The sequence below is a fragment of the Chanos chanos genome, chromosome 7, assembly GCF_902362185.1.
Source record: "Chanos chanos chromosome 7, fChaCha1.1, whole genome shotgun sequence".
Classification (NCBI taxonomy): domain Eukaryota; kingdom Metazoa; phylum Chordata; class Actinopteri; order Gonorynchiformes; family Chanidae; genus Chanos; species Chanos chanos.
This window is the reverse complement of record NC_044501.1, coordinates 36,892,990-36,920,539: the sequence shown is the minus strand read 5'-3', so window position 1 is coordinate 36,920,539 and position 27,550 is coordinate 36,892,990. Positions and strand designations below refer to the sequence as shown.

Below are 27,550 nucleotides of genomic sequence, written 5' to 3'. Positions count from 1 at the left end.
AAGGAAAAAAAGACGAGCAGAAAGAGCCAAAGGGCGGGAGGGGCAGTGAAGTGATCCTGCACTTAGACATAATTTCATATTATTACACAAACTAAGGCAGCGAGAGATGACTTATGGTTTAAAAAGTCTAAGCCGTGCGTGTGTGTGCGCGTGTGTGCGCGTGTGTATGTGTGTGTGCGTGTGTGTGTGTGTGTCTTAGGTCTGGAGACTGGCGGCATTCAGCAGCAGGCCGCACCAGTGCCCAGCATGAGCGTAGATTTTGACGCCGTGTTCGGGACAAAAGTGACCAGTAACGAGGAGAAACCAGCAGCTGGTAAAAAGAAAAAAACAAAACAAAACAAAAAAGACCCGATCTCGAGTCTTGTTTTAACTAACGGCTCCGTGTCGCGCTGTGTTGTTCTCCTAATCAGCAAGCCCGAAATAAGCTTCGGCGTTCTCAGCCTAAATAACACGACCTCTCCTGCCTCTCCGCTATGAGCTGCTTCAACGCGAGAGCCTCGCGGTCGTCCGACCTGCCTCTGAAGGCACGGCTGCGCCTCTTCACTTCCAAATCTGCCCCCCCCCCCCCCCCCCCAAAAAAACACCTGTGAGGCCTGCCTTTCTTTTACTTTTTTTCTTGTCTTTTCTTTTCTTTTCTTTTTTTTTTGCCGCCTTCTGGAGAGTTCTGCCTCGGGCTAGTCAGCTCAATCTGGTCTTCCTTCACTCTGTTTTCATCACACCATCCCACACTCGTCCACACTGGGGTTTTTTTTTTTTTTTTAAGAGGAGCGGGTTCTGGCTCCCGTCGGGTTCAGCGGAGGGAGTCTGCTGACTCCATCTTTTCCCATCTGTCAAACACTCCACTGCGATCATACGCTCGTCAAGTCCACAACAGAGAGAGAGAGAGAGAGAGAGAAAAAAAACAGACTGGCGCAAGTCCCCCGCTTTCTTTCTCAACTAACACGCCTCTCTCTCTCTCTCTCTCTCTCTCTCTCTCTCTCTCTCTCTCTCTCTCTCTCTCTCTCTGCCTCCCTCCTCTTGGCGGTTTAACTTGGACTGGTGAGTGGGTTTGTTCCTTATCCTGTTCTTTTATTCCTGCTGGCAAAGCAGGAAACAAGAGTTTATGAATGTGGCCTGTGTCAGCAGACTGTCCCACAGCCAGACTCGCGCTCTCTCTCTCTCTCTCTCTCTCTCTCTCTCTCTCTCTCTCTCTCCCCCCTGCATCTTTCTCTCTCTGTCTGTCTCTCCCTCTCTCTCTCTCTCTTTCTCCCCCTCTCCCTGTCTCGCTCTCTTTCTCTCTGTCTGTCTCTCCCTCTCCTCTCTCTCTCTCTCTCTCTCTCTCCCCCTCTCCCTCTCTCTCTCTCTCTCTCTCTCTCTCTTTCTCTCTTTTCCTAAGAAAATATTATTCCTCCTCCTTTTTTTTATCGAAGCGCTGTGGGGGTGGAGGGGAGGTGGGGGTGCCACTGCTGGTGTGTGTTTGTGTGTGTGTGTGTGTTTTGTTCGTCGAGTGATTTAATGACTCCACACACACTCACAGTGCTGTCCCTGCCTCTGCATCCACTCTTCTCTCACGGGTCCCTCTGATACTTTTCTTTCTATTCGTCTTGTGTTGTCCTTCCACACAAGATGAATCTCTCCCTTCCCTCTCTCTCTGCCTGTGTGTGTGTGCGTGTGTGTTGGGGAGTAATGCATGCCATTAGTAGAATGAGCACTGACAGGTCTTGTTTACAGAGAGAATTACTCTGTGCAATTGACTGTTAGTGCTCACCAGAAGAGCAATCAGGCTTCCTACAGGCCCGGCAGCCCTAAACCGATTAGATTTATGATTGCGTGATAACAATCCGATGGCGATGAGAGAGAGAAAGGTCAGTACCTTATAGAGGTCTTCACCTTCCCTCGCTTTACCTCGCTGGTCATCCGTTCGCCGCTTTCACTCTGTCTCTCTCTCTGATCAGCCTGGCATGGAAGCGCACTGTCCAAGCCTCAGTGCTTTTTTTTCCCCCCCTACTCCACTTAACCTCAGCTGTGTAGTTTTTTGTTTTTTCCTTTGGGCATGCTTTGTCTTTACATATGTTTGTGTCACTTTAGTCAGAATGTGTGACATCTCTCTCTCTCTCTCTCTCTCCCCCCCTCTCCCCCTGTCTCTGTCTCTCTCTCTCTCTCTCTCTCTCTCTCTCTCTCTCTCTCTATCTCTCTCGCTCTCTGTCTGTCTGTCTCTCTCTCTCTCTCTCTCTCTCTGTCTCTCTCTCTCTCTCTCTCAGGCTTTGACACTCTAGGGGATCTGTTGAAACCCACTGTGACTGTTCCTCACAGTCAGGCTCCAGCCGTGACCCCGCACACCGGCAGCAAACTGCTGGCCAACGACCTGGACTCCTCCTTGGCCAACCTAGTGGGCAGTGAGTAAAACCTCCCCTCTCTTTCCACTCTGTTTTCGCCCATCTGTGAATCGCGCTCCGTTCATCCGTACCGGGTCCCTTTCTTTTTAGTCTCTTTCCTAGACGTCCCCCTGTACAGTCACGTCTGTCATTCTCAGAACCTTTGTCCCTTCAAACCGGGGCTTTTTTTTTGTTTGTTTGTTTTTTGTTTTTTCTGCATCTTTTTTTCTGCTTTTTCTGTTCTTCTCCTTCCCCTTTTTCTCCTTTACTCAGTATTCCCTCTGCCATTTTCCTAGTAGCTCTCCTCCTTCCTCGACGACTCTTTTACTTCCTCTTCTCCCTTGTCCCCGCAAAAAAACGTATCCGTGTTCCTGTCCAAAGAGCAGGTGACCCGCCTGTTCCCTCTCTGTCACCTCCACTGAACTCCCATCAGTACACTCCTCTATCCATATGGCAGCGAGAGTGTGTGTGTAATCAGGTCTAGCATTAATCTGTGTGTGTGTCTGTGTCTGTCTGTGTTTGTGTGTGTGTGTGTGTGTGTGTGTTTGTCTCCTCTGCCAGTCTCTCACGCTGTGTGGTAGTGTTTGACAGTGATGAATGAGGCCCAGGCTAATGGCTAATGAAAATGAAAAGCAAGCAGAGTGTCTGCCAGCATTGCGTGAGTGTGTCTGTGTGTGTGTCTGTGTGTGTGTGTCTGTGTGTGTGTGTGTCTGTGTGTGTGTGTGTCTGTGTGTGTGCCTGTGTGTGTGTGTGTCTGTGTGTGTGTGTGGGTGCGTGGATACAAGCTATACAGTACACCAACGTAGCTTATGAATTGCGTGTGTACCAGCTGTCATCTGTTTCCTGCAAATGACTCACTGTTCTCTTGTTCTGTCTCATTCTCTCTCTCTCTCTCTTTCTCTCTCCCTCTCTCTCTCTTTCTCTCTCTCTCTCTCTCTCTCCCTCTCTCTCTCTCGCTCCCAGATCTTCAGTTTGGAGGAACACCAGCCAAAAAGTAAGTGTGGGGTGGTGCAGTGGGTTGCTGTGTTGTTTGTTTACTGTTGTTTGTTTGTGGTGTGATCTCGTGTTTATGGGAGGAGGTGACGGGGTCGGGCGTTCATTGCTGTGTTATTCTTAGGCCCGATATGCAGTGGACTCAGCCAGGAGAGAAGAAACTGACTGGTGGCACTAACTGGCAGTCCAAAACCATGAGCAGCACCACTGCCTGGAGCCCGACGCCAATGGCCCCCGCCGCCATGCCTGTGCCGCACATGGTGAGTGTCTCACACACACACGCGCGCACACACACACACATCCCTGAAGAACAGATGACCTACCAGTATCCAGGCCCTCTGTAACTGTAGCTGTGTGTTACCCCACACACACGCACACGCAGACACGCGTGTGAACACGCTGACCGTGAGTCGGAGGACTCTTTTAGCGTTTAGTGTAAGTGTTACTGGACAGAATAGATGGGATTTTTGTGACAGGTCAGGAAAGCCCTTCCTTAAAGTTCACACAGCTTTACAAAACCAAACTCCCCCATACTCATCTCTCCCATATGCACTGCCCACAGCATCCAAACACTTAGTTCACTTACTTTCCCCCTTACACACACACACACACACAAGCAGGCATTCACACTCACACTCACACACACACACACTCACACACACACAGGCAGGCATTCGCACACACACACACACACAAGCAGGCATTCACACTCACACACACACACGCACACACACACACACACACACACACACACACTCTCCCCCAATCACTTTGACTTTAAACGCATACTTGCGAGGGAGCTTTTGCATAGGGAGTAAATTTAAGCGATAAGCGTGTGCCATAATGACAACAAAAACTGTTTACGACTCCTCACAACTCTGAATGATTAATTACCCTCAAACACCCCCCCCCCGCCGCCACTGGATCATAGACTTATTCCATTCTGATTATTAATGATGCAGCTGGATTTATCTCTAGTCTCTTTGACTCTGGCGACGTGCTGCTTTTCTCTCTTTGGAAGAAAGAAACAGTTAGAAGTCCAAGCTGTCAGGATTGGATAATCCATATCAGAAACACAGATTATTTAACGTGTCTGCGCACTGGACTCCCACAGTCCTCTGTGGAGGAGCACGATGTCATTTCACTATCTGCTTGGGGTTTTTTTGGGGGGATGGGGGTGGGGGGGGGGGTTGTTGTGCTGTATGCTTGGCCACGGTCTCGTAGGATTTTGTTTTTCTGTTAGGAAGAAAAAAAAAAAAAAAAAACAGATTTTCAAACCTAATGACCTTGACACAGCACGATCTGCAAAAAAAAAAGAAGAAGAAGAAGAAAAGGAAGAAAAAAAAAAAAACTAACTGATTTACAGGAACTGTTTGACAATGGCACTAACCTCCCACTTCCCTTCTCTCTTTCACTCTTTCTCTCACCCTGTTTTTTTTTTGTTTTTTTTATTCCTCTATCTCTTTTTCGTTATCTCTCTCTTTCTGTCGTTTTTTTTTTTTTTTTTGTATTTCCTTTTGTGGTCATCAACGTCTCATCCTGTTTACACACGTCTCTCGTCTTCACCCTCCAACATCCCTCTCTCTCTCTCTCTCTCTCTCTCTCTCAATCTTTTTCTCCTTCTGTCTATTTCTCTCTCTCTCACTTTATCTCTTTCTTAATGCGCCTATCCTGGGCAGAATGGAATATTCTATACTGGTTATGTAAGTACACCACCCCCCCCCCCCCCCCCCCAACAAAAAGATATATATCTATATATTATTTTATTTTTATTTTTTTTTTTATTTGTTTAAATTCTGATTCCTGGAGTATCTTGGGTTAGCACGGATCCTTCTTCCTCCTTCTGAAACGCTGAGGTCACTTCTGATCTTCTGCTTTCACTTCCTGCCCCTCCTGCTTGTCACCTCATGCAAGACCTTAAAAGAAACACCCTCCTGCTCCACCCCCCCCCCCCCCCCCCCCCCACACACACATTGTTGAAGTAGATGACGTACGTGGTGTGTTGATTTTACCTGTACATGTGGATGTTTGTTCAGTGTCTGTGTTGCCCTGACTTCTCCGACGTCCTGGTAGACTTTGTGCCCAGTGTGAGATTGCCGTCATGTGGCTGACAGTTAAAAAAAACAAAAAAAAACCCTGATTCGTGGTATCACGGGAGCAAACGCTGAAAAAAAAAAGGGGAAAAAAAATTCAGCGTTGAGGGGGAAAAAAAACCAGTGTTTAGGAATGCAGGTTGCATGAGGTGTGGGATTTTTAAAAGGTCATCATCAAACCATCTGGGCTGTGAAAGTCTCAATACTGACATAAGAGCGTATGAATCGTGGAATGGGTTTATCAAATTGCTACATTTGAGCATGATCTCGCAGTTTTTTTTTTTTTGTTTTTGTTTTGTTTGTTTGTTTGTTTAAGGGTGACATGTATCTATACCCAGGTTTAGAATGATATCTCTCTCTCTCTCTCTCTCTCTCTCTCTCTCTCTCTCTCTCTCTCTCTCTCTCTCCCTCCTTTCCCTGAAAGTCCTCTGCTCTTCCCCAGCAGGCTCCTGCTCCAATGGCGTTTCCCATGACGACACCTCAAGTGCCTGTGTACGGAATGGTGGGTGGACCAATCGGAGCGCTCTGTTCGACACCCTTTTCAAACACATTACCGTTCTGTTGTGTGTTTTTTTTTTTTTTTTTTACTGTTCTCCTGTGACGGTTACGGTCTTTACTGTTCAGCCATGCATGGAATGACAGGAAGCAGTCTTTGTCTTTGCACTTGTTTTTTTTTTTTGTTTGTTTTTTTTTCCCCTCCATAACACGTCCATCACACAGTGAACTTTAACGCTGATATGATAGGAGCTTTTCAAATGTTAGTATTTCGGTACTGTTCACATTTCAGTTGGAACAGGAGGAGCGGCTGTTTTAATGTTTAGGTCTCTGGAACGTTGACTCGTAACTTGTTAGTTTGGCTGCCGTGTTGAGATGTGCACTGCAGTGTTGGGTGACGTGAGGAGCTTGTTGTTAAGTGTGTGTGTTCATCCTCCAGGTCCCTCCCCAGATGGGTCAGATGGGAGGGGTCCCGGTCATGACTCCCCAGCCCATGATGTACAACCAGCCTGTCCTCAGACCCACCAACCCCTTCGCCCCCATGCCTGGAGCCCAGGTCAGACACTCTGCATCCCAGCATCCCCCAAACCTCTGTCCCTCAGTCAACACAGCCTGCAACAAGCCTCTAACCTCTGTCTGTCAGTGATCACACTCCACCTCTGTCCCTCTGTTAATACACCCTATACCGGCCTCTAACCTCTGTCTGTCAGTGATCACACTCCACCTCTGTCCCTCACTTAACACACCTTATACTGTCCTTCCTTAACCCGCTCTATACTGGCCTCTTCACCTCTGTTCCTCACTTAACACATTCTATACCAGCCTCCTTTAACCCACTCTGTACTGGCCTCTTCACCTCTCTCCCTCACTTAGCACATTCTATACCGTCCTCTTCACCTCTGTCACTCAAATATCACACTCTTCAACAACTCATTCACCTCCATCTCTCAGTGAACGCACTCTATTCACCTCCATCCCTTAGCACACACTCCACACCAGCCCCTTCACCTCCATCCTCCAGTTAACACACTCTACAACAGTCTCATCCTCATCCACCACCTCCACCCTCCGGTTAAAGCTCTCCACACCAGCCCCTTCACCTCCATCCTCCAGTTAACACACTCCACAACAGTCTTATCTTCATTCACCGCCTCCACCCTCCGGTTAAAGCACTCCACACCAGCCCCTTCACCTCCATCCTCCAGTTAACACACTCTACAACAGTCTCATCTTCATCCACCACCTCCACCCTCCAGTTAAAGCAATCCACACCAGCCCCTTCACCTCCATGCTCCAGTTAACACACTCTACAACAGTCTCATCTTCATCCACCACCTCCACCCTCCGGTTAAAGCTCTCCACACCAGCCCCTTCACCTCCACCCTCCAGTTAACACACTCCACACCAGTGTCATCTTCATCCACCACCTCCACCCTCCGGTTAAAGCACTCCACACCAGCCCCTTCACCGCTGTTCACATTGTTCCTGTAATCCGACCCATGTCCCAAACGCCTCACTGATACAGCTTTTAGACTCTCCTAGTGTGTGCCCAGCTGTTCTTAGATCAGTGATCTTAATTTTGCTACTCATACTGCAGCTAAGGCTAAAACTAAAAAAAACAAACAAACCCAAAACCCAGAGCGCATGACGTTGGTGAGGAGCTGATGAGGTGTAATAATATTTAGGAGCCGGCGCAGGTCTCTCAGCATGTCAGACCAGTCTCCCCAAGCTCCCTCTGTATGTACCGCCCATCCACGTCGCGCCCACGCCCTCTGAGACGTGTCTGGACTTTCACCTCACACTCATCCAGCGCGATCCATACCGGGCAATTTCTAAGACAGCCGTGCTCCGCTCCATATGCTGGAGCTCATAACACTCAAAGAGAAATGTTAAAAAACACTTCAGTTACTGCTAGCTTCTTTATCGCTCTCTCTCTCTCTCTCTCTCTCTCTCCCCTTCCCCTCCTGGACCTGCAGTCAAAACTCTGCTTAAGAGCACTCATTTCTTTTCAATTTAGAATAGCCTGATTTTATGAGTGGACCCGGCAGGAATATTGCCAAACTGTAAAAATAAAATTGCAGTAGCAGTAGTAGTAATAAGGGCGACTGCAATAGTATAAAGCATGAAATGGTTGTGCATTTCGATATTACTTTCACTGACTGTGCGTGTGTGTGTGTGTGTGTGTGTGTGTGTCTGATCTCTATAATTCACAGATGCAGTTTATGTAGTCCCGACAGGCCAGTCCAGTGCCAAACATGCCGGCGAATCGGAAAAAGCGAAACAAAACAGAGAGTGAACGAGCAAGCGAGAGAACAGGCGAATGAAGACGAACGACAAACCCACACCAAATACAGGACGAAGCACGAAAATGAGAGAGGGATTCAGGAAAAGGAGAGAGAGAGAGAGAGGAGAATGCTCCTAAAATGGGGTTGAGGATGGGAGAGGGCGGGGGGGGGGGGGGGGTGTTTAGTGCGTGAGAGCGTGTGTGTTGCGCGTGTGTATGTGCACGTGTGTGTTTGTGTGTCAAAAAAAACTTCACCTCATTGTCTGAAACAGCTCCACCTCCTTCCTCGTACACACACACACACACACAGTTTGGCATTTGCAGATTCCCAGATTTGAAATATTTTTTTGCGGGGTTCTAATGACTAAGTGTAAAATGTTGAGTCAGATGGGAAGGGGGAAATGTTGCATTAGATATAGTGTTAGGTCATTCCCAAGCACAGAACCGTCACAACGTTTTTGGTTTTTTGTTTTTTATGGGGTTTTTTTGTTTTTGTTTTTTAAAGTGGAGGGAAAAAAAACGTTCTTTTAGTTTAGCTCTGGTGCCGATGCATTAAGACAGAAACAAACAACTCTTTTTTTTTTTTTTCTCCCAATCTGTTACTGAGTTTTTCCTCTTCGAGCTCTGTTGTCTCGCTGGACTTAATGTACACACAGGAAACATAAAAATGTTCAGCTTGTCTGTCAGGTTAGTCAAGATCTCTCTCTCTCTCTCTCTCTCTCTCTCTCTCTCACTCTCTCTCTCTCCCTCTCTCTCTCTCTCTCTGTTCTGACCAACACCCATGTTGTGTCTGCTTCATTCCAGTGTTTGTAACTGCCCCATACCTTAAGGTCAGTGGTCGTGTTGTTTTGCACCTCCAAGCACTTTATAAATATATATATATATATATACATATACAAATGTGTGTGTGTGTGTGTATGCGTGTGTGTGTTGTTACGCATGTGTTACAAACCATTGCTTTACATTGAGCTGGTCTCTGCCCGCACAGATTAAAAATGTCAGTAGTTCAAATTTGTGTATGTCCTTAGGCATAAGGAATCCTTTTGGTTACAGGTGTGTGTGTGTGTGTGCGCGCGCGTGTGTGTGTGTGTGTGTGTGTGTGTGTGTGTGTGTGTGTCAAATGGGGTAGATATCTTTGATTGGGGGGGGGCGCTGTTTCAGACGTGGTGAGCGTCTCTCACACACTCACGAGGTGACATTGGATGTAAAAACCACTTACTCCAGATTCTCATAAAAAGCATTTAACCCCAACTTCACTCGCTTCTTCTTTTTCTGTTGTTTTGTTGATTTTTTTTCTTTAATTATGCCATTGAGCTCTTGTTACACATACATGATTACTTTGCATCCATTTTGTGTTTTCTTTTTTTTTTTTTTTTCAAATGTGTACCTGGCTTGTATTTGTGTCGGAGCTACTAGCTCTGAATCTTCCATGTCATCCCCATCCACTGAACATAATCAGCTGCCAACAGAGAAAGAGATAATGACAAACAAAACATGGCCTGTTCAAAAAACAAAAACATTGTTTTGTTTTGGGGTTTTTTTTTTTGTTTTTATTTTTAAGAAAGCAAGCATGAATGATATGTAATGTGTCCCTCACACTTTTTTTTTTTCTCTACATTGTCACACATGTTCAAACTTTCCAGTTAGCGTTTAGTCATCAGAATGATGAATGAAGCAACCGGTCGGCAGAGGCATTTCTGCACTGCCGCGATTTGCCAAATGAATAGCAGTTGTTCTCTGTGGATTGTAATTTGACGGATTATGTACGCCCTCTGCAGTGGATAGATGGATTTATCTGCTCGTACATGCCACCCAGTTTTGTTGAACAAATTTTGTTTTTTGAAATAAAATATAATTGTGCCAATAGTTACGAACTATGATCCCGTCTGAGTCGCCAAATCACCACAAAGACATACTTGAACATTTGTACTTTTTGTAGTCTCCAGCAAATTATGCTGAAAACGCGTCGGCAGATTAAAAGGCACGTTGGAATATTGGTGATGCTCTTCTGCCAGGCGTGCACTGGAAAATTTCCCGTAGTGTTTCAGTTAAAAATGAAATAAAACAGAACAGCTTTGCAGAGAATTTGTGCCCCTTACCAAAGAAACAAAAATCTATAACACATTCCACCTATATATAATGAATGCCCTGTATTTTGACCTCTCCCACTCAAATGCACAGATCGTGTGTGTGTGTGTGAGTGTATAATTTTTTTTTTTTTTTTAATCTCTTTCCCCTGCTTCTATCTCTCTCCCTCTCTCTGTCTCAATAGCCTGATCATGTCTCAGTTCTGCACAGTGCTAGATGGGTTCTGTCCTTTTTCCATTATAGATATAGCCTTTGCATCTTTAGATACCCTATTTTCTGACACCCACCCCACCCCCACCCCCCCCACCCAGAGAAATGCCTGAGAGAAAATGGGGTTAAATCAACCAGACAAGGAGGATTGGGAAATGTCAGTACACCCATCTCCCTGTTCCTTTGCTTACATAAACATGTTCCCTAAGGCTGGTATGTGTGTCTTCCCATTGTGTGTGTGTGTGTGTGTGTGTGTTTCCCCCATGTGGGAATCTCAGAGCGGAGTGCAGGAAGAGGAGGTGATGGTGGTGGTTGTGTTGTTATTCATCATGATGGCGTTTGTCGTTTTTTTTTTTTTTTTCTGTCTGTCGTATGTGCTCTATCCCATCCCAAATGCATCTTTTTTTTTTTTTTTTTTCCCTTTTTACCCGAACTCAAGGTTCAGAATTGACATTTGCAAACTGAACTGCACCTAAGCCAGGTCTGTAAACACCATTTCAGGAATGTAGCCAGTGGAGGGGAGGGAGGCTAAAGAATGAACAAACAGTGGCTTGCTTTTTTTTTTTTTTTTTTTCCCTCCTCTAGTCACCTCGTTCACCTTTTCTCTGTTTTTCTGTCATGACGAAAGACCACTGAATTATAAGGACTATTTCAAATGAGCCAAGGACAGAATGAACCGTTTCGGCCAACTTGCTAAACATCACAGGGTATCTCACTTCCCTCCTGACACAAAGCACACGTGCTGGTCTACTCATATGTCCCCCCCCCGTGGTCCTTCGTGTTCACGTCCAGTCGTAGTCTAGAGATGAGTGGTTCCTGTGACGTGTCCCGTCCTATTCTCGTACTCTGGCCTGTAGATAGATCTAGAACAACTCTTGTCGCCCCTGACAACCGTGCCATCTCACCGTTCCCTGATATCTTAAGGGTGTCGGTGCTCATCCCATGTGTGTGTGCGCATGTGTGTGTGTGTGTGTGTGTGTCAGTCATCAGATAGGTGTTTCTGCTTGGAATAAGTAGCTTTTTTTTTTTTGAGAGAGAGGTTGAGAATAAAACCTCTGTACTTTTGATAATTCTTCACATATCAGTGTGTCTCAGACAGCAAGAGTGCTTTCTACACAGACCAGTTGATCCGTGGTTTGGTTTTTATCGTTTTTCAGATGTCGTGGAGTTGGGTTTTCGAAGGGAAGAGCAAGTGTTTTCTTCATGCGAGCTGTGGAGACTTTGAGACGAGCAAAAACGTCTCAAAACTGTGTTTGTGTGCGCGCGTGCGCACACTTGAACAGGGTTTCCATGGAGACTTCCAGTCCTTTATAAGAATCTTGTCGTTAATAAAAAAAAAATGAGTGTTTTGTTTTTTGGAGGGTTTTTTTTTTGTTTTTTTTGGACACAGAGGGTTGATGAGCACAGCTTTTCAGACTTTAACATGTCTTGTGTTCAGAACTGATCAGGGTTTTTTTTTTTTGTCGTCGTTATTTGTTCGTTTGAGTTCATTTCTATTACTCTGTGTTTATTGATCGCTTTTTCTATCTTCTGCATGGATTTCAGTCCTGCCTGCGTCGTGGAGGTTGTTTGTGTAGCTCGATCTGGTTTTGTTTGAAAGGCTAAGCGAGTATCCGGTCTAATCTGCACTAGACCGTCACTCCTGGGCTAGAGAGCATGGTTCCCTGTTTGTGTTTGGGTGTTATTTGGGTAACTCTTTAAACCCTTTAAATAAAAGCATGTCGTTCTGTGTAGTCTGTTTTTTTTTTTGTTGATGTTTTTTTTGTTTGTTTTTTTTACGTGTCCAGCGGGCGTGGTTCTCGCGGCCTGGGAAACGGTCAAAGTTGACCGAGGAAGACGTGGAGATGAGGAGTTTTGAAAAAAAAAACAAAAAAAAACTGCCTTTAAAGTAACAAGCCTGCTAATGTCATATGACAAAGTGCACGTTCGCATCATCAGCACACTGCCCATGTCGCTGAATTTGGCACCGAGAAGCAGAAATTCCAACGTTTAAGTTTCCACTCTGGCTTATTTAGCTTCTTTTTTTGGGGGGGGGGGCAGGAGTGGGCAAGACTTTTGCTGCTGCAGCTCCACCTGCTGGTGACAGTCAGTAATGCCACCTCAGCTGTGTGTATGGTCAGGAGTCGATTAGGTACTTGAGGTCCTGGAGCTTTATCGCTGGGGCTTTTTTTTTTTTTATATACAGATTTCATACGGTCTCGGGCCTCAGTTAATGACCATTTGAGGAGGAACATTTGAGGTCTCCTATCCTAGTTTCTCCCCCACGTGCCAAAACTCTGAAGGAGCAAGTGCACTATCTGCGGGGGGGGGGTTTTTTACATAGCAGTTTGGATAAGGTGATTCTCAAACCTTCTTGTAGATGAATGACTTAACCGAGGCCTAGAGGGTCTCTGTAAGGCCCGCTGTCACGGACCAGCCGGACCGACCGATTCGTCCGTCTCCGTTACTGAGGCTCAGTGCGCCCGCACGGCTTTACTGCGGCGTCTCTGATTGGCAGTGAAATCAAGTGAAGCCAAGCACTTCCGCTGATTTGGCTGGGCTGCTCCTCCAGGCCCTTTAGGTTGGGTTTTTTGTTTTGTTTGTTTGGGGGGGGGGTTTTTTGTCTCTCTTGAGGAGAAATTTGGTAACTTGCGCGAGAGACTCCTTTTCACTCATCAGGGAATCTTCAGCGACGTCTTCACGATTCATGCTTGTTTGTTTCCCCTCAATCCTCGACTAGTTTTTTCTTTTTCTTTCTGTCAGTCATTTTCTCGCTCTCTCTCTCTCTCTCTCTCTCTATACATATTACATGTTTCTTGGACTTCTTGAGTGCTGCCTCACACATTCTGTATATATCCATTTTTTTTTCTGCAAGATGATTATTTTTTATCCTCCTTTTAATTTTGTGATTCTGTTTCTGAACTTGAGAGATTTGCATTATATATATATAGATATATATCCATAGAAACACTTTTCTTCATATCTGTTACCCAGGGGAAGGAATGGCTGCGTTTTCTTTGTTCTTTTTAACCTCTTTTTTTTTTATATTCCTAGTTTGCCATTAATGCCAAAACAGGGAGAATTGGAGAACACACCTTCCAAATGTTTGTGTTAATAATCCCCCTTTGTACATTTTTATTTATTTATGCAGAATGTAAGGATTTTAATAAGCATGGAAAAACAGCATATTATAGAAATCATGGGCTATTGTTTTACTTCATTTTTGTTCAGTTTTTATTGAAGAAAAATAAAAAAAAAATTCATTTTTCCATTCCTAAGTTGTTTGGTTTTTGTTTCTTTTATCTCTTGTTAAAGCCATGTACCTCATAAGTTAGAACATTTAGAGAATAACAGTTCGAAGCCAAACCGACAACTGAGCTCCTGAAGTGCTCACATGAGTTATCGTGCTTCTTTGTTTTGATATCGAACCTCATACGCCTTCGTTTGTTACACAGGCTGCGGGGTTGTCATGGATTCCTATTTTTCTTAGAACCTTCTAAAGCACTTTGCTTTATCCTTGTCTGTGTCACTGAATGCGAGGGTTCTATTTTAGAATCTGTTTCACAGGAATATACTCATAAGATTAACCCTTTAACAACAGCAGACCTGTTCTCTATAGCCTGCCAGGAACAGCTTCGTCAATGACAGGCACCATCAATAGCCAAAGTAGCTTACAGCAGTGTAATGTAGCACACTGAAACTTTAGACTATTCCGTGAAGCACAGCATCAAAAATTCTCTTTGATTTAATGTCGACGTCACATTATCGCGTTACGACGGTAGCGTCCGTTTGTAACGTCCGTTACAACGCTCTTCTGACTTTGTTTCAGTCTTATTCACTGCGATGAAATTAAACGTTCACTGCGAGCACTCTGCTTAGACGGACGTCACCAGGAGTGGCAAAAGTAGAAGTACTCTTACTAAAAAAAAATATTCTAAGTAGAGTTAAAGTATCCCTCCTGAAAACTACCTAAATAAGAGTAAAACAGTCACTCATTTACAATTTACAAAAACGGCTGTCAGTTTAACTCTACTTAGAGTACTTTTTAGCAAGAGTACTTCTACATTTACTTTTTCCACCCCTTGACGTCACTGATCAGCTTTAATTAGTGTCCTGCCAGACTGTTTGACTGTTCATCACTGATCTGAAATCTGGTATTTTTATGACTAAATTGTTAGTCTATAATCGGATCCGATTTGCTGCCGTCGTGTTATCTTTTTCAGCTCCGGAATAACAAAGGGAGGATAAAACTGTATTTCTAGTTTCTTTTTTTTCGCTGAAGTGCTTTGTCAAAACTTAAAGCATTCGCTGGAATCTTCGTGGAATTATTTAACATTGGCTGGTAACCATAGCTCCAATTTCTTACCTCCCTGTAAATTCCAGATCAGTGTTTTTCTCGACGTGCTGCATAATGGACAACGGTTCTGAGATATTTTGGAGGACTGAAAAAAAAAACAGATTCCTCTGAATTTGGAACACAGTTGCGGTACTTTCTGTCTGGCTGCTGTCGGCTTTGCATTCATATCACCCCCGTCGCTCAGTCAGAACTGAGGCAGTGAGCTTTCAGACCGTTCAGAATGTTCTGGAAACTCAGAGACACGTTTGTCTAACCGTCCTTTTTAGCTGTTAAAAAGTGCGAAATAATGGTCTATTGGTCTATTAGTGAATTATTTTACTGCGATTTGTGAAGACAATGGGCACTGATTCAGTATTGTCTGGACCGGAATATTGTAGTTACCGGGCAAAAAAAATATGATTTGCTCTGGGAATAATACCATTTCCTTGAAATGCAAATACGCCAGTAAGAAACGATGAAAAGAAAATGACCAGTTTAATTCAGTGAAATGAGTTAATATCATTCCATTTTAATTCAACCCATCACAGTCAGTCTTTTTGTTCGTCATCTCTAAAACCGTTTTCTTGAGCATTTATTTAATTTTTGTTTTATTTTATTGGCCACGTTGAGGGGCTTTGTTTTCGTCTTGTGTGCATGGAATGCTCCCTGTTTTAACTTGAAACTTCTCTCGATGGGGGAAAATGGGGGGGGGGGGGTAAATAGCCGGGTGAATCTCTTTGATATTGAATGCATAAGTGATTAGTGTTCAGTGTGTGTTGATACACAAAAACTGTTTCTCGAATCTGCATTTGTTTGCACCAAAAAGATTACCTTTATTTAAACTGGACGAATTAGGCCTACAGTTGGCCGACAACGGAACGTCACGCCGTGGAGTTGATGTTCGGAATAAATGAATTATTGAAACCTGTGCTGTTGTCCTGATAACTGTATTTCCCCCTGGCCGTAATGCCAGTCCCTATTCAGGACCAAGGGAGAGACTTGAAAGATCTTGCTAAATTTATTATTTGATATTTTAATTTTTTTTCCCCCTATTTTTTCGGTTTCTTGCACGTGCTGATTTCTATCTGACATGCCTGGATATTGCAGTTTCCAAACTCCGTGTAAAATTTTGCGAAGATCAAATGAATTCTGGTGCTTTGTTTTTTTTTTTTCTTAGTAGGCCTAAACCGTTGTTGTTGTCGTCAGTCTAAATGGGTGCGCTCTTAAATGTAGTTTCTCTCTTTTTTTTTGTCCTTGTTTTATCAGTGGATTGTTCTGCTTGTCTGGTATTATTATTCTTATTATAATTATTCTTATTCTTTTTCATTTTCAAATTTGAAAAATTTTGTGCATTTTTGCCCGAGTCGTTTTTTGTAACTGATTTGATTTTTTTTTCTTTTCTTTTCTTTTCTTCTTTTTTTTTTGTCTGTTGTAGTGTTGCCTGTAGCTGTGAAGAATCTCAAGTGGTTTGCAAGCTTTTAACTTGAACCATGACTGAATGAATGCCTTGTGATTAAAATTAGTTTGTCTCCTTCACTCACCAATTTCTTATTGATAATAAAGAAACCACATTTTTAACACATCGGCTTTCCTGACTGTCACTCCGGCCTCCGGTGTGCGCCTCATCTCAGCGTAGGCTAAATATTTGACATGGCTGACTCTGTCTTCTCCTCCTATTTTGCCATTTAACTGCGCCGCACAGTTTGTCCTTCCTAGCACCCCGTACATTTTCACAACCAGAATCTCCTTCCTCTTGCCCTGTCTGAAGAGTGTGACAGAAAATCCTTCTCTCTGAAGACTTCACTGTACGGTAAAATTATTGCCCCCATGAAGACAAACAAACAAACAAACAAAAAAAACCTTCAGTTACCATCCCATCAACAACACCCCTACTCTGCAGCACTAAGATAAAATGAATGACACCTCAGTCATACACTGTTGTTGATGATCATGTTAAAATGCCCATGGTTCAGTCGCCAGCTCCACTCACTGACCCCCTCTGCCTCCCTTCACCTCCCCCCGTTCCATGTCCCCCAGGTTGGATTGAAGGAATGCCAGACACCCAAGATAAACCCTAACAGCTGTGAATGGAGAGAGAGAGAGAGAGAGAGAGAATGAGAGAGAATCTATTTATAACCTTCATTCACCAGAGCTGATACCCCTGTCTCTCACTTTACCCCGGGAAAGCCATCGTCCCTTCTGGATCTCTCTCTCTCACGTCGTCCCTCTGAAAGTTCTGGAGGGGCAAAAAGGAGCTCTTAAGTCGACGAGGAGGCCCCTGGGGGAGCGGTAGGAGCGTGAAGCTGCACAAGGATAAAGCAATAACCAAAAAACGAACCGCCAACCAACCATCATGACTCTGCTGTGTTACAACAAAGGCTGCGGAGAGAGATTTGATCCGGACAAAAACTGTGACGGTAGGGCGTTCGCTTTTAATGTCTCTCTTTTCAATCACAAACGTGCCAGTGATCACTTCACTGGAGTTCTCACTACACCGTTCTCAGTGAATGGGTCCACAGCATAGCTTACTATCAGACTCTGTCCTTTGTTACGTAACCACCAATGAACAAACTTGTTAAACATATATGTATTTTTTTTTTTAAGTTATTCACAATCTCTGGACTCTTGAGCGAACGTTATCGAACTTCTTGAACGAGTTCTATTTTTGGCTCTATGCGATTGAGGTTCTGTAGTTCTCAGTTTTGAAAAATTGCTCAGTTTTTCTAAAGTGCAGTGACCACAGGCAGTCTGCGGCTTGGATGACTTCAGACAGGTGGTTAGAACAGCAGGTGTAAATGGACATTGTGTGGTCTCATGGGGGCAAGCGTGAAGTTTGATTGATTCAGAAAAGAATGAATCGAGATCACCTGCTGTGTGACTTCAGGTTTTAATTAAAGCTTTGCGGGTTATGTGATAATGTTCATTACCGTGAGTGACAGGTGGAATAGTCTGGATTGTGTCTGTTAGTGGGAGAGAGAAAGACTTTGTGAAAGAGAGAGAGAGAGAGAGAATGTTCTGGTAAATTCTGATTCGCCACGTGTCTGGGTACACAGTGGGGTTCCACTGCTTCTAGCAACTGTTACCAACTTCCTTAAAAGGCTAGCCCCACCTCCTCTTTTTTTAAACCCATCACCCCCCCACACACACACTCCCTCCCCCCAAGGTCTACTGTCTTTCTCTGAGCATACACAATGTGTGTAGAAAATGTAGGAAACAACACGTAGCAGAAACATGAGCTGCTGCCTTTTGTTCAGTTGTGTAACTGCCTCCACACTCCGTACATAACACGACATCTCTCTCTCTCTCTCTCTCTCTCTCTCTCTCTCTCTCTCTCTCGTTTGCTCCCGTACCACCTGCAGATGCCTGTCGATACCACCCTGGGGTACCCATCTTTCACGATGCCCTGAAGGTACGATCAAAATAAACAGTTCGGAATTTTTTATTTTTGGCAACGCATACAGAACAAACGTCTCTATGTACTAAGACTTGAATGATGCTAATTCAGTTGAAAAAAAAAAAAAAAAAGAAGGAAAAGTTAAGAAACAAAAAGTTGCACACAATTATAAGTTTTTGTAGAGCCGAGACATGTCTGCGCTGGAGATGATGGATTCATGAAAGCAGTGTTTCCCAATCCAGCAGCGGGGACCTTGCGTAAATTAGTTTTAGCCCTGCACTAGCATGCCTGATGAAAATAAATGTACAATTCAACTGTATGAGTCAGCCGTTTTTTCTTTAGAGCTGAAACAAAACACAGAGGGCAGAGGTCAATCAGAGAGGGCGTGTGTGTTCTGTAATGAGGTGAAGTGGACTAATCTGGCATAATTCAGTATATCTCAAGAGTTCCTCTCATGGATTAATGTTTTTGGTTTTGTTTTGTTTTGTTTTGTTTTGTTTTGTTTTGTTTTGTTTTGTTTTGTTTTGCTTTACTTTGCTTTGCTTTGCTTTGTTTTGTTTTGTTTCTGGTTTTGTTTTTGGTTTTGTTTGGTTGGGTTTGGTTTGGTTTGGTTTTGTTATGTTTTGTTTGGTTTTTCTTTCAGGGTTGGTCCTGCTGTAAGAAAAGGACCACAGACTTCTCCGAGTTCCTGTCAATCAAGGTGAGCAAACAAGAGTTTCATTCGTTTCTCGACTCTCTCAGTGTCAGCATTTCTGTCAAGACATCTAATTGGATTTGGTTATTAAAGCAAACACAAACAACAACGTAAAAACGACAAACTGGACGACACCTACTCTTCCTCATTTTCAATCTCATCTATCATTTCAAAAGGCAGTGACAACTCTGAAACTCTATCTCTCACATATGACGATGGGGAATAGCTGGAGTTTGTTCTTTCCTAGGTGTGATTTTGATTGACATGTCCAATTATATGCATGTAATGTCTGTCAGGGCTGTACTCGAGGTCGCCATAGCAACGAGAAGCCCCAGGAGCCTCTGAAGCCGGAGGTGACGTCAGACAAGGGTGATGTGACACAGCACAGTGAGAAAGAGATCATTTACCAGGGCCCCAAATCAGCTGAGGCTCTGCAGAGAGAGAGACCCAGGTACTTCATTCTCTCGCTCTCTCTCTCTCTGTCTGTCTCTCTCTCTCTCTCTCTCTCTCTCTCTCTGTCTCTGTCTCTCTCTCGCTCACTCACTCTCTCTCTCTCTCTCTCTCTCGCTCACTCTCTCTCTCTCTCTCTCTCTCTCTCTCTCTCTTCTAATTACCCACATTGTCTTTCATGCACCGTCTCTTTCTGTCTTCATCTAACCTCCTAAGGTATTCGATGCATATCTCGTACATCCTCATGTTTGAGATAGTTTCGTCTTAGAAAACTCTGCCAGTATCATTAAAATGCTATTTAAGAAGCACCACACCTTAGATACAGTACCTATCCACCAAACGGATGGATGAAGTGATATGAAAAAGAGAGAGAGAGATAAAGGAGAGGGTTGACTTATTACGTCCTGTCCTTTCTCAGCCCCGATGAGCCAAAGTCAAAGCTTCGGGTAAAGGTCTCTCCTTCCCTCGCCCAAATCGTGGAGAAAATGGACATGACTAAGAAACTGGAAGAGGAGAAGAAAGGTGAGGAGTTGTAACTTGGACAGAGACGTCTACACGTGTCCACCTCCTGCTCTCAGCGCGTAGAGCGTTCGTTCATCACACCCACTTCCTCCCCTTCATTTCTCGCTTCTGTCTTCTTTTTTTTTCTTTTTTTTCTTTTTTCTTCTTGTGATATGGATTAAGACATTCAGTTCTGTTGAAATTCAGTTCTTTATCACATGCCTGCTGAACTGAAAAAGTCATGTTGTCACTCGCCCCCCCCCCCCTCTTTTTTTTTTAATCTGAGTAAAGAAGTTTCTTCTGTTCTTCCTCTTATTTGATCTATCCCTCTCTCTGTTCTCTCTCTCTCTCTCTCTCTCTCTCTCTCTCTCTCTCTCTCTCTTCCTTGCAGCGAGTGAAGCTGTTATGCCCGGGACAAAATGCAAGAATTCCGGTTGCAAAACCGTAGGTGTCTCCTCTTTGTGTTTCTGTTGTTTTTTTTTTGTTTGTTTGTTTTTTGGTTTTTTTGCTGTGCGTTGTAAAATAAAGGCTCGTGGTTTTCTAAGCTCGGACGAATCAAGCCGCGGTCCAGCGCACACGCTTGGGCGTATTCTGAATCACATGAGCGGCATTAGAGAGGACACGTCGCTGTAACAACAGCATAATGCTATGACAGTTCTCATAGTTCTCATAGAACAAATATCAATTGTTCCAATGTGGAGGTGGGCGTTTATGCGCCATCTAGTGGTGAAATTGGGCGACAGCACAAAGCACTGATGAGCGATCACTCTATTGGAGAACATGTACATTTTGAGAGGGGGTAAAAGTTGGTAAATGAGGGGCACAGCTGTAAGGTGACCAGGGTGTATTATTATGAAGTCTATCATAAAGAAAGCATGGTGGCTCAGGTTCACACTTGGTGGTCAACCTGTAACCTCTCGCGCTGTGCCAGGGAATTCAACTTTTCAGAAAAAAAAGATTACATCTATTCACGTGGGAAACAGCGAGGCTATGACACAGAGAAAGGTCATTGGTTTTGACTGTCGTTGTTAATTATCCCGCAGAGATGCCCTGCCCGTCCGTGTCTTCTCAAAGAAGGAACAGCACAGTCATTGTCTCTGATGAATTTCATTCTGTCTGCTCATTTACTTAATTTCAGCTTCATAGAGCCTTTTGTCTCTCCAGAGAAAAATTCGACTGGTATCGGTTAGACAGAAACATTCACGACGGTCATCCTCCGCGCTTTTTAACAAAAGCGCTGACTGTACTCTTGGGTGTATTACAGTCAACGCTTCAGCTTCGCAGTGATTTGATTTGTCTGAAAACTGTGACGATAAATATTCTTCCTTTAAACAGATTAGTCATCACATTAAGACGACGCTATGGATTTTTTTTATTATTCGATTCTTAATGATCGTGAATTTACGATCTACTTCACACTAGGACTATGAGTCATATCCGTTAGTTGGTATATATTTTTTTTTCGTGTGACTTATGTATTACTAAGAGAACAAAGGAGTGTAGACATTTTGTTAAACGTGTTTCCAGGTGCGCGGTCACGTAGGCCCATTTATTTCTTCAAAATCGCTGAGTTGTTATGAAGAAGAGCCTCAGGTGTATGGTGATGTAGACTGAAGATGCCCGTTGAAAAATGCTGAGTCATTGGGAAGAAATCTCTCAGGTGTAGTTGAGGATGGAGAACACTGTCTGTGTAGATCGCTGAATCCTTTTTTGATGTCTTCCCCCAGATTTATCAAGGGCCAGAGACCAATCTGGAGGTCTGTGTTCATCACCCGGGTGCACCAGTATTCCACGAGGGGTAAGAACACTCTTTTAAAAAAAATGAGAGAGAACACGAGAAAGAGTTCTCAGAGTGTCTGCAGATAATTGAAGAGTCTAACAACTGGCCCGCCCGTAATTCTGTTACAATTTGTAAAGAGACTTTGAGCACTGAAAAAAAGCAGCACCAGAACTCAAAGCATAAGATAAAACATAATGCGAGGATTATGCATACTAAGGACGTATCCAGTGCACTTTTATATGAAAAAACGTGGGGTTTTTTTTTTGTTTGTTTGTTTTGTTTTTTTACATTTCATTACCACAAGAGTCACCATCACTTATGTTTGTGTGTGAATATATTCAGTTAGTAACTTGTGAATTCACCTTAAAGCAGCTGACTCGGGGGAACCCTACTGAGTAATTTGAAGTTATGTCTCCGAATAATACAGTGAACAGGAGTAACGCCAGTTTTAGGTCTCCCACTCGGTAAAGATCTATTTCAATTCCCTCCTCCCCAGGTACAAGTACTGGAGCTGCTGCTGTATAAAGACCACTGACTTTAACGCATTCTTGGATCAGAAGGGATGCACCATGGGCAAACACCGCTGGATCCCAAAACAGGTAAAATGATTGGGCCTTTTAAAGTTGCACTGCATGAACAGGCTTAGAGCAGTGTGCCTACTCAGACTTGGACACTGTTTCCAGCCTCAGGATTGATTGCGAATGCTTGTGTTGCAGAGATTTCAAGGGGAGTCCACGCATTTTTAGATCTCTGAAAATGATTATAATGTGTAGGTTTACGTATGGTAATGAACTACTCATTTTCTGTGCCCGTGTTAAATGGACTGCTCTGATTGGTGGACAGGATAAGAAGAAGGTGGCGTGTCGACATGACTGGCACCAGACGGCCAATCAGGTGGTAGTCACAATATACGCTAAGAACGCCCATCCAGAGCATTCCTATGTGGAAGCAAACCGTACAGTGGTGAGTGGTCATCCTAATATCTTACGAATCACTCCCCCCCCCCAACCCCAACCCCCCATCTTGCTGTTAGAGGACAACAGCACTGTGTATGTTTGACCTCTCCTTGCTCTAATACTCCTGAGTGAAGTAACCCTTGATTAAGTTTAAATGGGTGCGTTTGAATGGGGAGAGATTGAAAACATGCAGAGCAGTTGGACCTAAGTCCTTTTGGCCCTCAGGAGTGAGAAGCACATTATCGTTTAGGAACACACTTGTCCGGGGGCCTTTTTAAAACCAGTCTGTAAATCCAGTTTTAAAACCAGTCTGTAAATCCAGTTTTAAAACCAGTCCGAGTCATAGTGTGTGCTTTGATATTGGTCCAAGTCCGTCTGTATGAAAAAAGATGCAAGTTACAATAACACTGTGGTAGTCACACACACACACACACATACATACATATATATATATATATATATATATATACACACACACATAGCTATATGGGTGCAGGAACTGTACATTTTTACGTACACATTTACTGATGAGAACTTTCCTTGTCAAATATGTTTTAGTTGAAAATATAGTCTCTTGGTGAGACAAGGAGAGAAAAATTAGATGATCAGAAACCGTATAGAAATCTGTGTACAAGGAGCTGAAATGGCCTTGTTTTTCTTCTCTCTCTCTCTCTCTCTCTCTCTTTTTTTTATTTCTGTAGCTGACATGTCACATCCAGTTTGAGAATGAGAAAGTGTTTCACAAGGACATTCGTCTCTGGGGGGTAAGAGCCTGATGGTCTCTCTCTCTCTCTCTCTCTCTCTCTCTCTCTCTCGCTCTCTCCCTCTCTCTCTCCCTCTTACTCTCTCTCTCTCTCTCTCTCTCTCTCTCTCCCTCTCCCTCTCTCTCTCTCTCTCTCTCCCTCTCTCTCTCTCTCTCTCCCTCTCTCTGGTCCCTTGGTCTAGTCTGGTACGAGAAATGTGTCTCTATACTCCATATCTTTCATAATCCGTATAGCTATTCAAGCGCAATGACTGAAAAATGCTGGAAATGTTATACATATTCTCATGGTGTGTTGTCTTCCTTGTCTTTGTTTATTGTGCTCACTGCCTGTTGTCTCAGGTAATCGACGTGGAGAACAGTCTCATAAGCATGGTACCGGCTAAAGTCGAGGTAAGCCTGAGGAAGGCTGACGCCGTGGCCTGGGGAAAACTGGAAGACCCCAAGTTCAAACCAGAACCGGAGGAGACCGACGATCTCAACTCGGCCGAGACGGAAAACGTCCAGCCGGACTGGTACATCTCCGACGACGACATTAGCGAGTCCGACTGGGAGGATGATGATGACGATGACGAGGAAAAGAAGAAACAAAAAGAGAAAGAGAAAGAGAAAGAGGACGATGAGCCGCCGCAGTTGGAGGAGCCAAAGGAAACACCCAGTAGTAAATCAAAGTAGTCGTCTCGGTCCTTTAGGTAGCGGTAGGATCGTTAATTTATATATGGCTTTTAATTTATACGTTCTATGATGTTTTACACTGATGAGTAAAATGTTTATGCGACAGCTGGTCTCATTAGCTTTACTATAATTCTTTCAAGGTCTGCCACAATAGCCTGTCATTTCAGTTGTTCTTTGGGCCGATGTTGTGTCGACCCAGGATCCTCCGCGTCAACGCGGCAACGTTTGACCCAAATATCCATGAGCTTTTGTGACTGCATATCGTGTTTGCGAGAGAAACAGAAGCAGTCGTGAGAGAGAACTTATTCTCTCAAATATGAGGCCTCTGTTTGCATATAAAACTCACTTTTTGGAGCAGAATTATTATTTGCTCTGTTTATATGGTTGAGAACTTTTTTTTTTTTTTTAAATCACATCAGCTGGAATCTGTTTCTCATACTTGAGATAGGGAAACTGCCTCGTCTTAACAAGTTTTTGTTTGTTTGTTTGTTTGTTTATTTTCTTTTTGAGTGAATCTGAGTCTAAAGAGGATGTGAAAAAGACAGTAATAATGTGTTTTTCTGTTGGGTTTGTAACCCTCTAATGCTTCCACTAAAACCTACAGTGTATTTAGATTGGTGCAGATCTGTAGTTTAGCTCTAAGAGGAGGAGAAAATGAATGTTTTGATAAACTCAATCTGTGATCATTTTTTCCATGTTATACTTTTTTTTTTTTTCAATTGTCAGAATGAATGTAATGAACTCTGAATAAAGCTCTGTCTGTCGAATAAATGTGTTGTACAGCGTTTTCTAAATGGAAGGATTTTGTTTTTCAAAGGTGAATTGTAACCCTGTTAAAAATTCTTAGTAGGCTGCCACTGAGCCAAAATGAAATGTGATGCATGAACAAAACACAAAGACCCCTAAATAGGATGTGCACTTTTCCGTGACCTGCTTTTAACACACGAAATCAAATCCTCCAATGTTACGAGATCAATACGGCCTTTTGTCAAACGCCCTGTTAAATAATTATCCCATTGCCCCCTCATTAAACCAATCATCATTAAAGCTGATTGATTCATTTCCACTAATTAAGTAAAATCTATAACCACAGACGTCGCCTGTGTGTCCCATTCAGTCCATCTATTCCCCCCACCCCCCACCCCCCCCACCCACCCAGAAAATTTTGGTGGCCTGGTAGTTTTCAATTTTTGAACTGCACACTTCAAGTAACCATTAACTGTATGACTTTTATGTGTTGACTTTATCGTGCTGTGAGAACATATTAACTCATTAATTCACAACTAACTGCAACCTTCTCTGATGTTACAATGCAAGTATATATATATATATATATATATATATATATATATATATATATATATATATATATATATATATATGTTATGCTGGGAACTGGGAAAACTGGACACCATGCATAGAAATTATGACACAAGAGAAATACAAATGTTAGCCACAAAAACAGCAATGTTCACACTTTATTTTTGCTCTGACTTTACAGCAACAAACCTGGATTATTCTTTTGGTAAATGTGTTTGCGATATCAGGAGAAGAGAACTAGGCTCTGGAAGCCAGGCTGCCAATATTATGGCATAAAAATTAAATAAAATAGATAAATAACATTTGTTTTTAGAAAGTAAACAATAAAAAGTAAACAGTAGCCTTAACAATTCAATAAATTTCAGTAAACTTTTAAAATAACTATTATCCTCTTTTTTTTTTTCTTCTTCTTTTTTTTTCTTAAAGACAGATTGGTTTTGATGACCTGTTTTGCTGTGATGCTTGGTATTTGAACTTCATCGTTTTCTCAACCTGTTTTTGCACATTAACTGTCATTTATCATCAAAAGACCACTCCACACAACTGAGACGAGGGCCGGGTCTCTAAACTGTGGACCATGATGTAAATTCGACAACGTCTAACACAACTATGATCCGATAATACTTCAGCATAAGCACGGGCGCTTGCTCTTGCGAAAACCACACCATCGCTTTCCGCCAAGCCTTGCGTTAAGACCGAGTGTGTACATTTTTTTTTCCTTTTGATAAATACTGTAATACTTTGGTTTGCACACATAGTGAAAGTTTTTGTTTTTACTTATAACGAGAAAAATAACGAGTTTCATTGTACCATTACGTCTGATCCCTGGTACCCTTAAAGCGGTAGTCCACCATTTTGTACCAGCGCTGTCCACGATTCCTCCAACCTTTCAGCATCGCAGTCAAGTTTTCAAGTGCATAGATGTTTGTCTGAAATATTTACAGCAGGTGTGCGTTATGTCCGAGGTAATACAGATGTATAAGAGATTGCATGTAAGTATGGCGGAAGTGTCGAGACACACTCTTAGAGTAAGCGTTGACTAAAAAACAAACAGGCAAAAAGTATGAACCTGCTATCAATCTCTCAGAAGTGAAGCTATGCACTTTAAAACAATGCGCGTAAATCTACAGCAATACATGTATGACTAAATGATTTTATTAGTATTATTATTATTATTATTATTATTAATAAACGTGGTGAACTACTGCTTTAATCCTTTGTGATCTTCCTGAATTAAATACTGTTGAAGGGCCCATAGTCAGACAACTGTATCGCCAAAGTTCAAGTCTTTGCAAGTGGAGAAGCTTATCAACTTCTACATAAGGTAATAGGATGACATCCTGAAAAGAGAGATATCCGTGTATCATTCATTAAGACTAACTACATGTTCTGTTCTGTGTACGTAACGCACACCTATTTATGGCTTGCCATAAATAGGGAGGAAGTTTATTATTATTAACATCATTATCATATATATATGTATATATATTCTTGGAATTACACTAAAATGACTTGGATGAAACTTAACAACACACAAGTTTTAAGTTTGCTTTTAAAAGATGATTTTCCTTTAAAGTGCAAGGCAAGATAAAATCTCGTTTTGAAATGCACGACACACAGCGTCTTTTTTTTCTCTTCTTTTTCTTTTTTTTTTTCTTTTTTTTTTGTGTTTCACGAGAATCCTCCGATAACATTACGGTTCACTGTAAACCACTGTGCTCAAAGCGAACTTGGCACGAACATACATCACCGAAGCTTCTAGAACAACAGCGTCACGGACACACTAGAGGTACGATATCACAACTTGGCCGACACTTTAAGAAAAAAAAATATAAAATAAAACTTTGATGGCACCAGTTTTTTTCATTTTGAACGATAAGATTGAGTAGGCAGGGAAAGCATGCGGTATCATAGCGGCTTTGAATAGCTAGATACAGGACCTTGCCATTTTGTTATTCACACGGCGGGAATATTGACAAGTAGTACAAGTCCACAATACATTCCTCAAGATGCTATTTCTCTCTTTTTTATATATATATATTTATATATATAATTTATAATCCTTGCATCTGCAGATTATAAATGTGTACCTTTTTTCAGTTTTTGTTGTTCTAATGGCGGTGAGAGGAGTTTTTTTTGTTGTTGTTGTTGTTTTTGTTTTTGTTTTTTTTTCCAAAAAGCAAAATTT

At 42.9% G+C, this 27,550-nt stretch overlaps 3 protein-coding genes across 5 annotated transcripts in view; 2 read left to right on the top strand and 1 right to left on the bottom strand.

Annotated features, from left to right (window-relative positions):
* The window catches only part of si:ch211-200p22.4 (phosphatidylinositol-binding clathrin assembly protein), a 34,740-nt gene extending 24,651 nt beyond the window's left edge, over positions 1-10,089 (top strand). Inside the window, exons 13-19 of one of the 3 annotated variants that reach the window (XM_030779679.1) lie at positions 200-313; positions 2,241-2,375; positions 3,318-3,348; positions 3,472-3,607; positions 5,865-5,942; positions 6,375-6,491; positions 8,149-10,089. In XM_030779679.1, coding sequence (XP_030635539.1) covers positions 200-313; positions 2,241-2,375; positions 3,318-3,348; positions 3,472-3,607; positions 5,865-5,942; positions 6,375-6,491; positions 8,149-8,163 — 626 coding nt within the window. In that variant the 3' untranslated portion in view covers positions 8,164-10,089. The remainder of the gene's footprint in view (positions 1-199; positions 314-2,240; positions 2,376-3,317; positions 3,349-3,471; positions 3,608-5,864; positions 5,943-6,374; positions 6,492-8,148) is intronic. The other 2 variants (XM_030779681.1, XM_030779680.1) reach the window with 2 other exon arrangements.
* A 7,096-nt stretch (positions 10,090-17,185) lies between these two features.
* The window catches only part of LOC115816651 (cysteine and histidine-rich domain-containing protein 1), a 16,639-nt gene continuing 6,274 nt past the window's right edge, over positions 17,186-27,550 (top strand). Inside the window, exons 1-11 of the mRNA XM_030779683.1 lie at positions 17,186-17,249; positions 18,192-18,241; positions 18,870-18,926; positions 19,217-19,371; positions 19,789-19,892; positions 20,263-20,315; positions 21,599-21,669; positions 22,148-22,250; positions 22,495-22,614; positions 23,309-23,371; positions 23,710-23,999. Of these exons, the coding sequence (XP_030635543.1) occupies positions 17,186-17,249; positions 18,192-18,241; positions 18,870-18,926; positions 19,217-19,371; positions 19,789-19,892; positions 20,263-20,315; positions 21,599-21,669; positions 22,148-22,250; positions 22,495-22,614; positions 23,309-23,371; positions 23,710-23,999 (1,130 nt within the window). The remainder of the gene's footprint in view (positions 17,250-18,191; positions 18,242-18,869; positions 18,927-19,216; positions 19,372-19,788; positions 19,893-20,262; positions 20,316-21,598; positions 21,670-22,147; positions 22,251-22,494; positions 22,615-23,308; positions 23,372-23,709; positions 24,000-27,550) is intronic.
* Positions 27,508-27,550, bottom strand: part of LOC115816647 (diacylglycerol kinase delta) — a 57,678-nt gene continuing 57,635 nt past the window's right edge. The window contains exon 29 of the mRNA XM_030779678.1: positions 27,508-27,550. This exon is cut by the window's right edge and continues 522 nt beyond it. The gene's annotated coding sequence lies outside the window, so the exon portion shown is untranslated.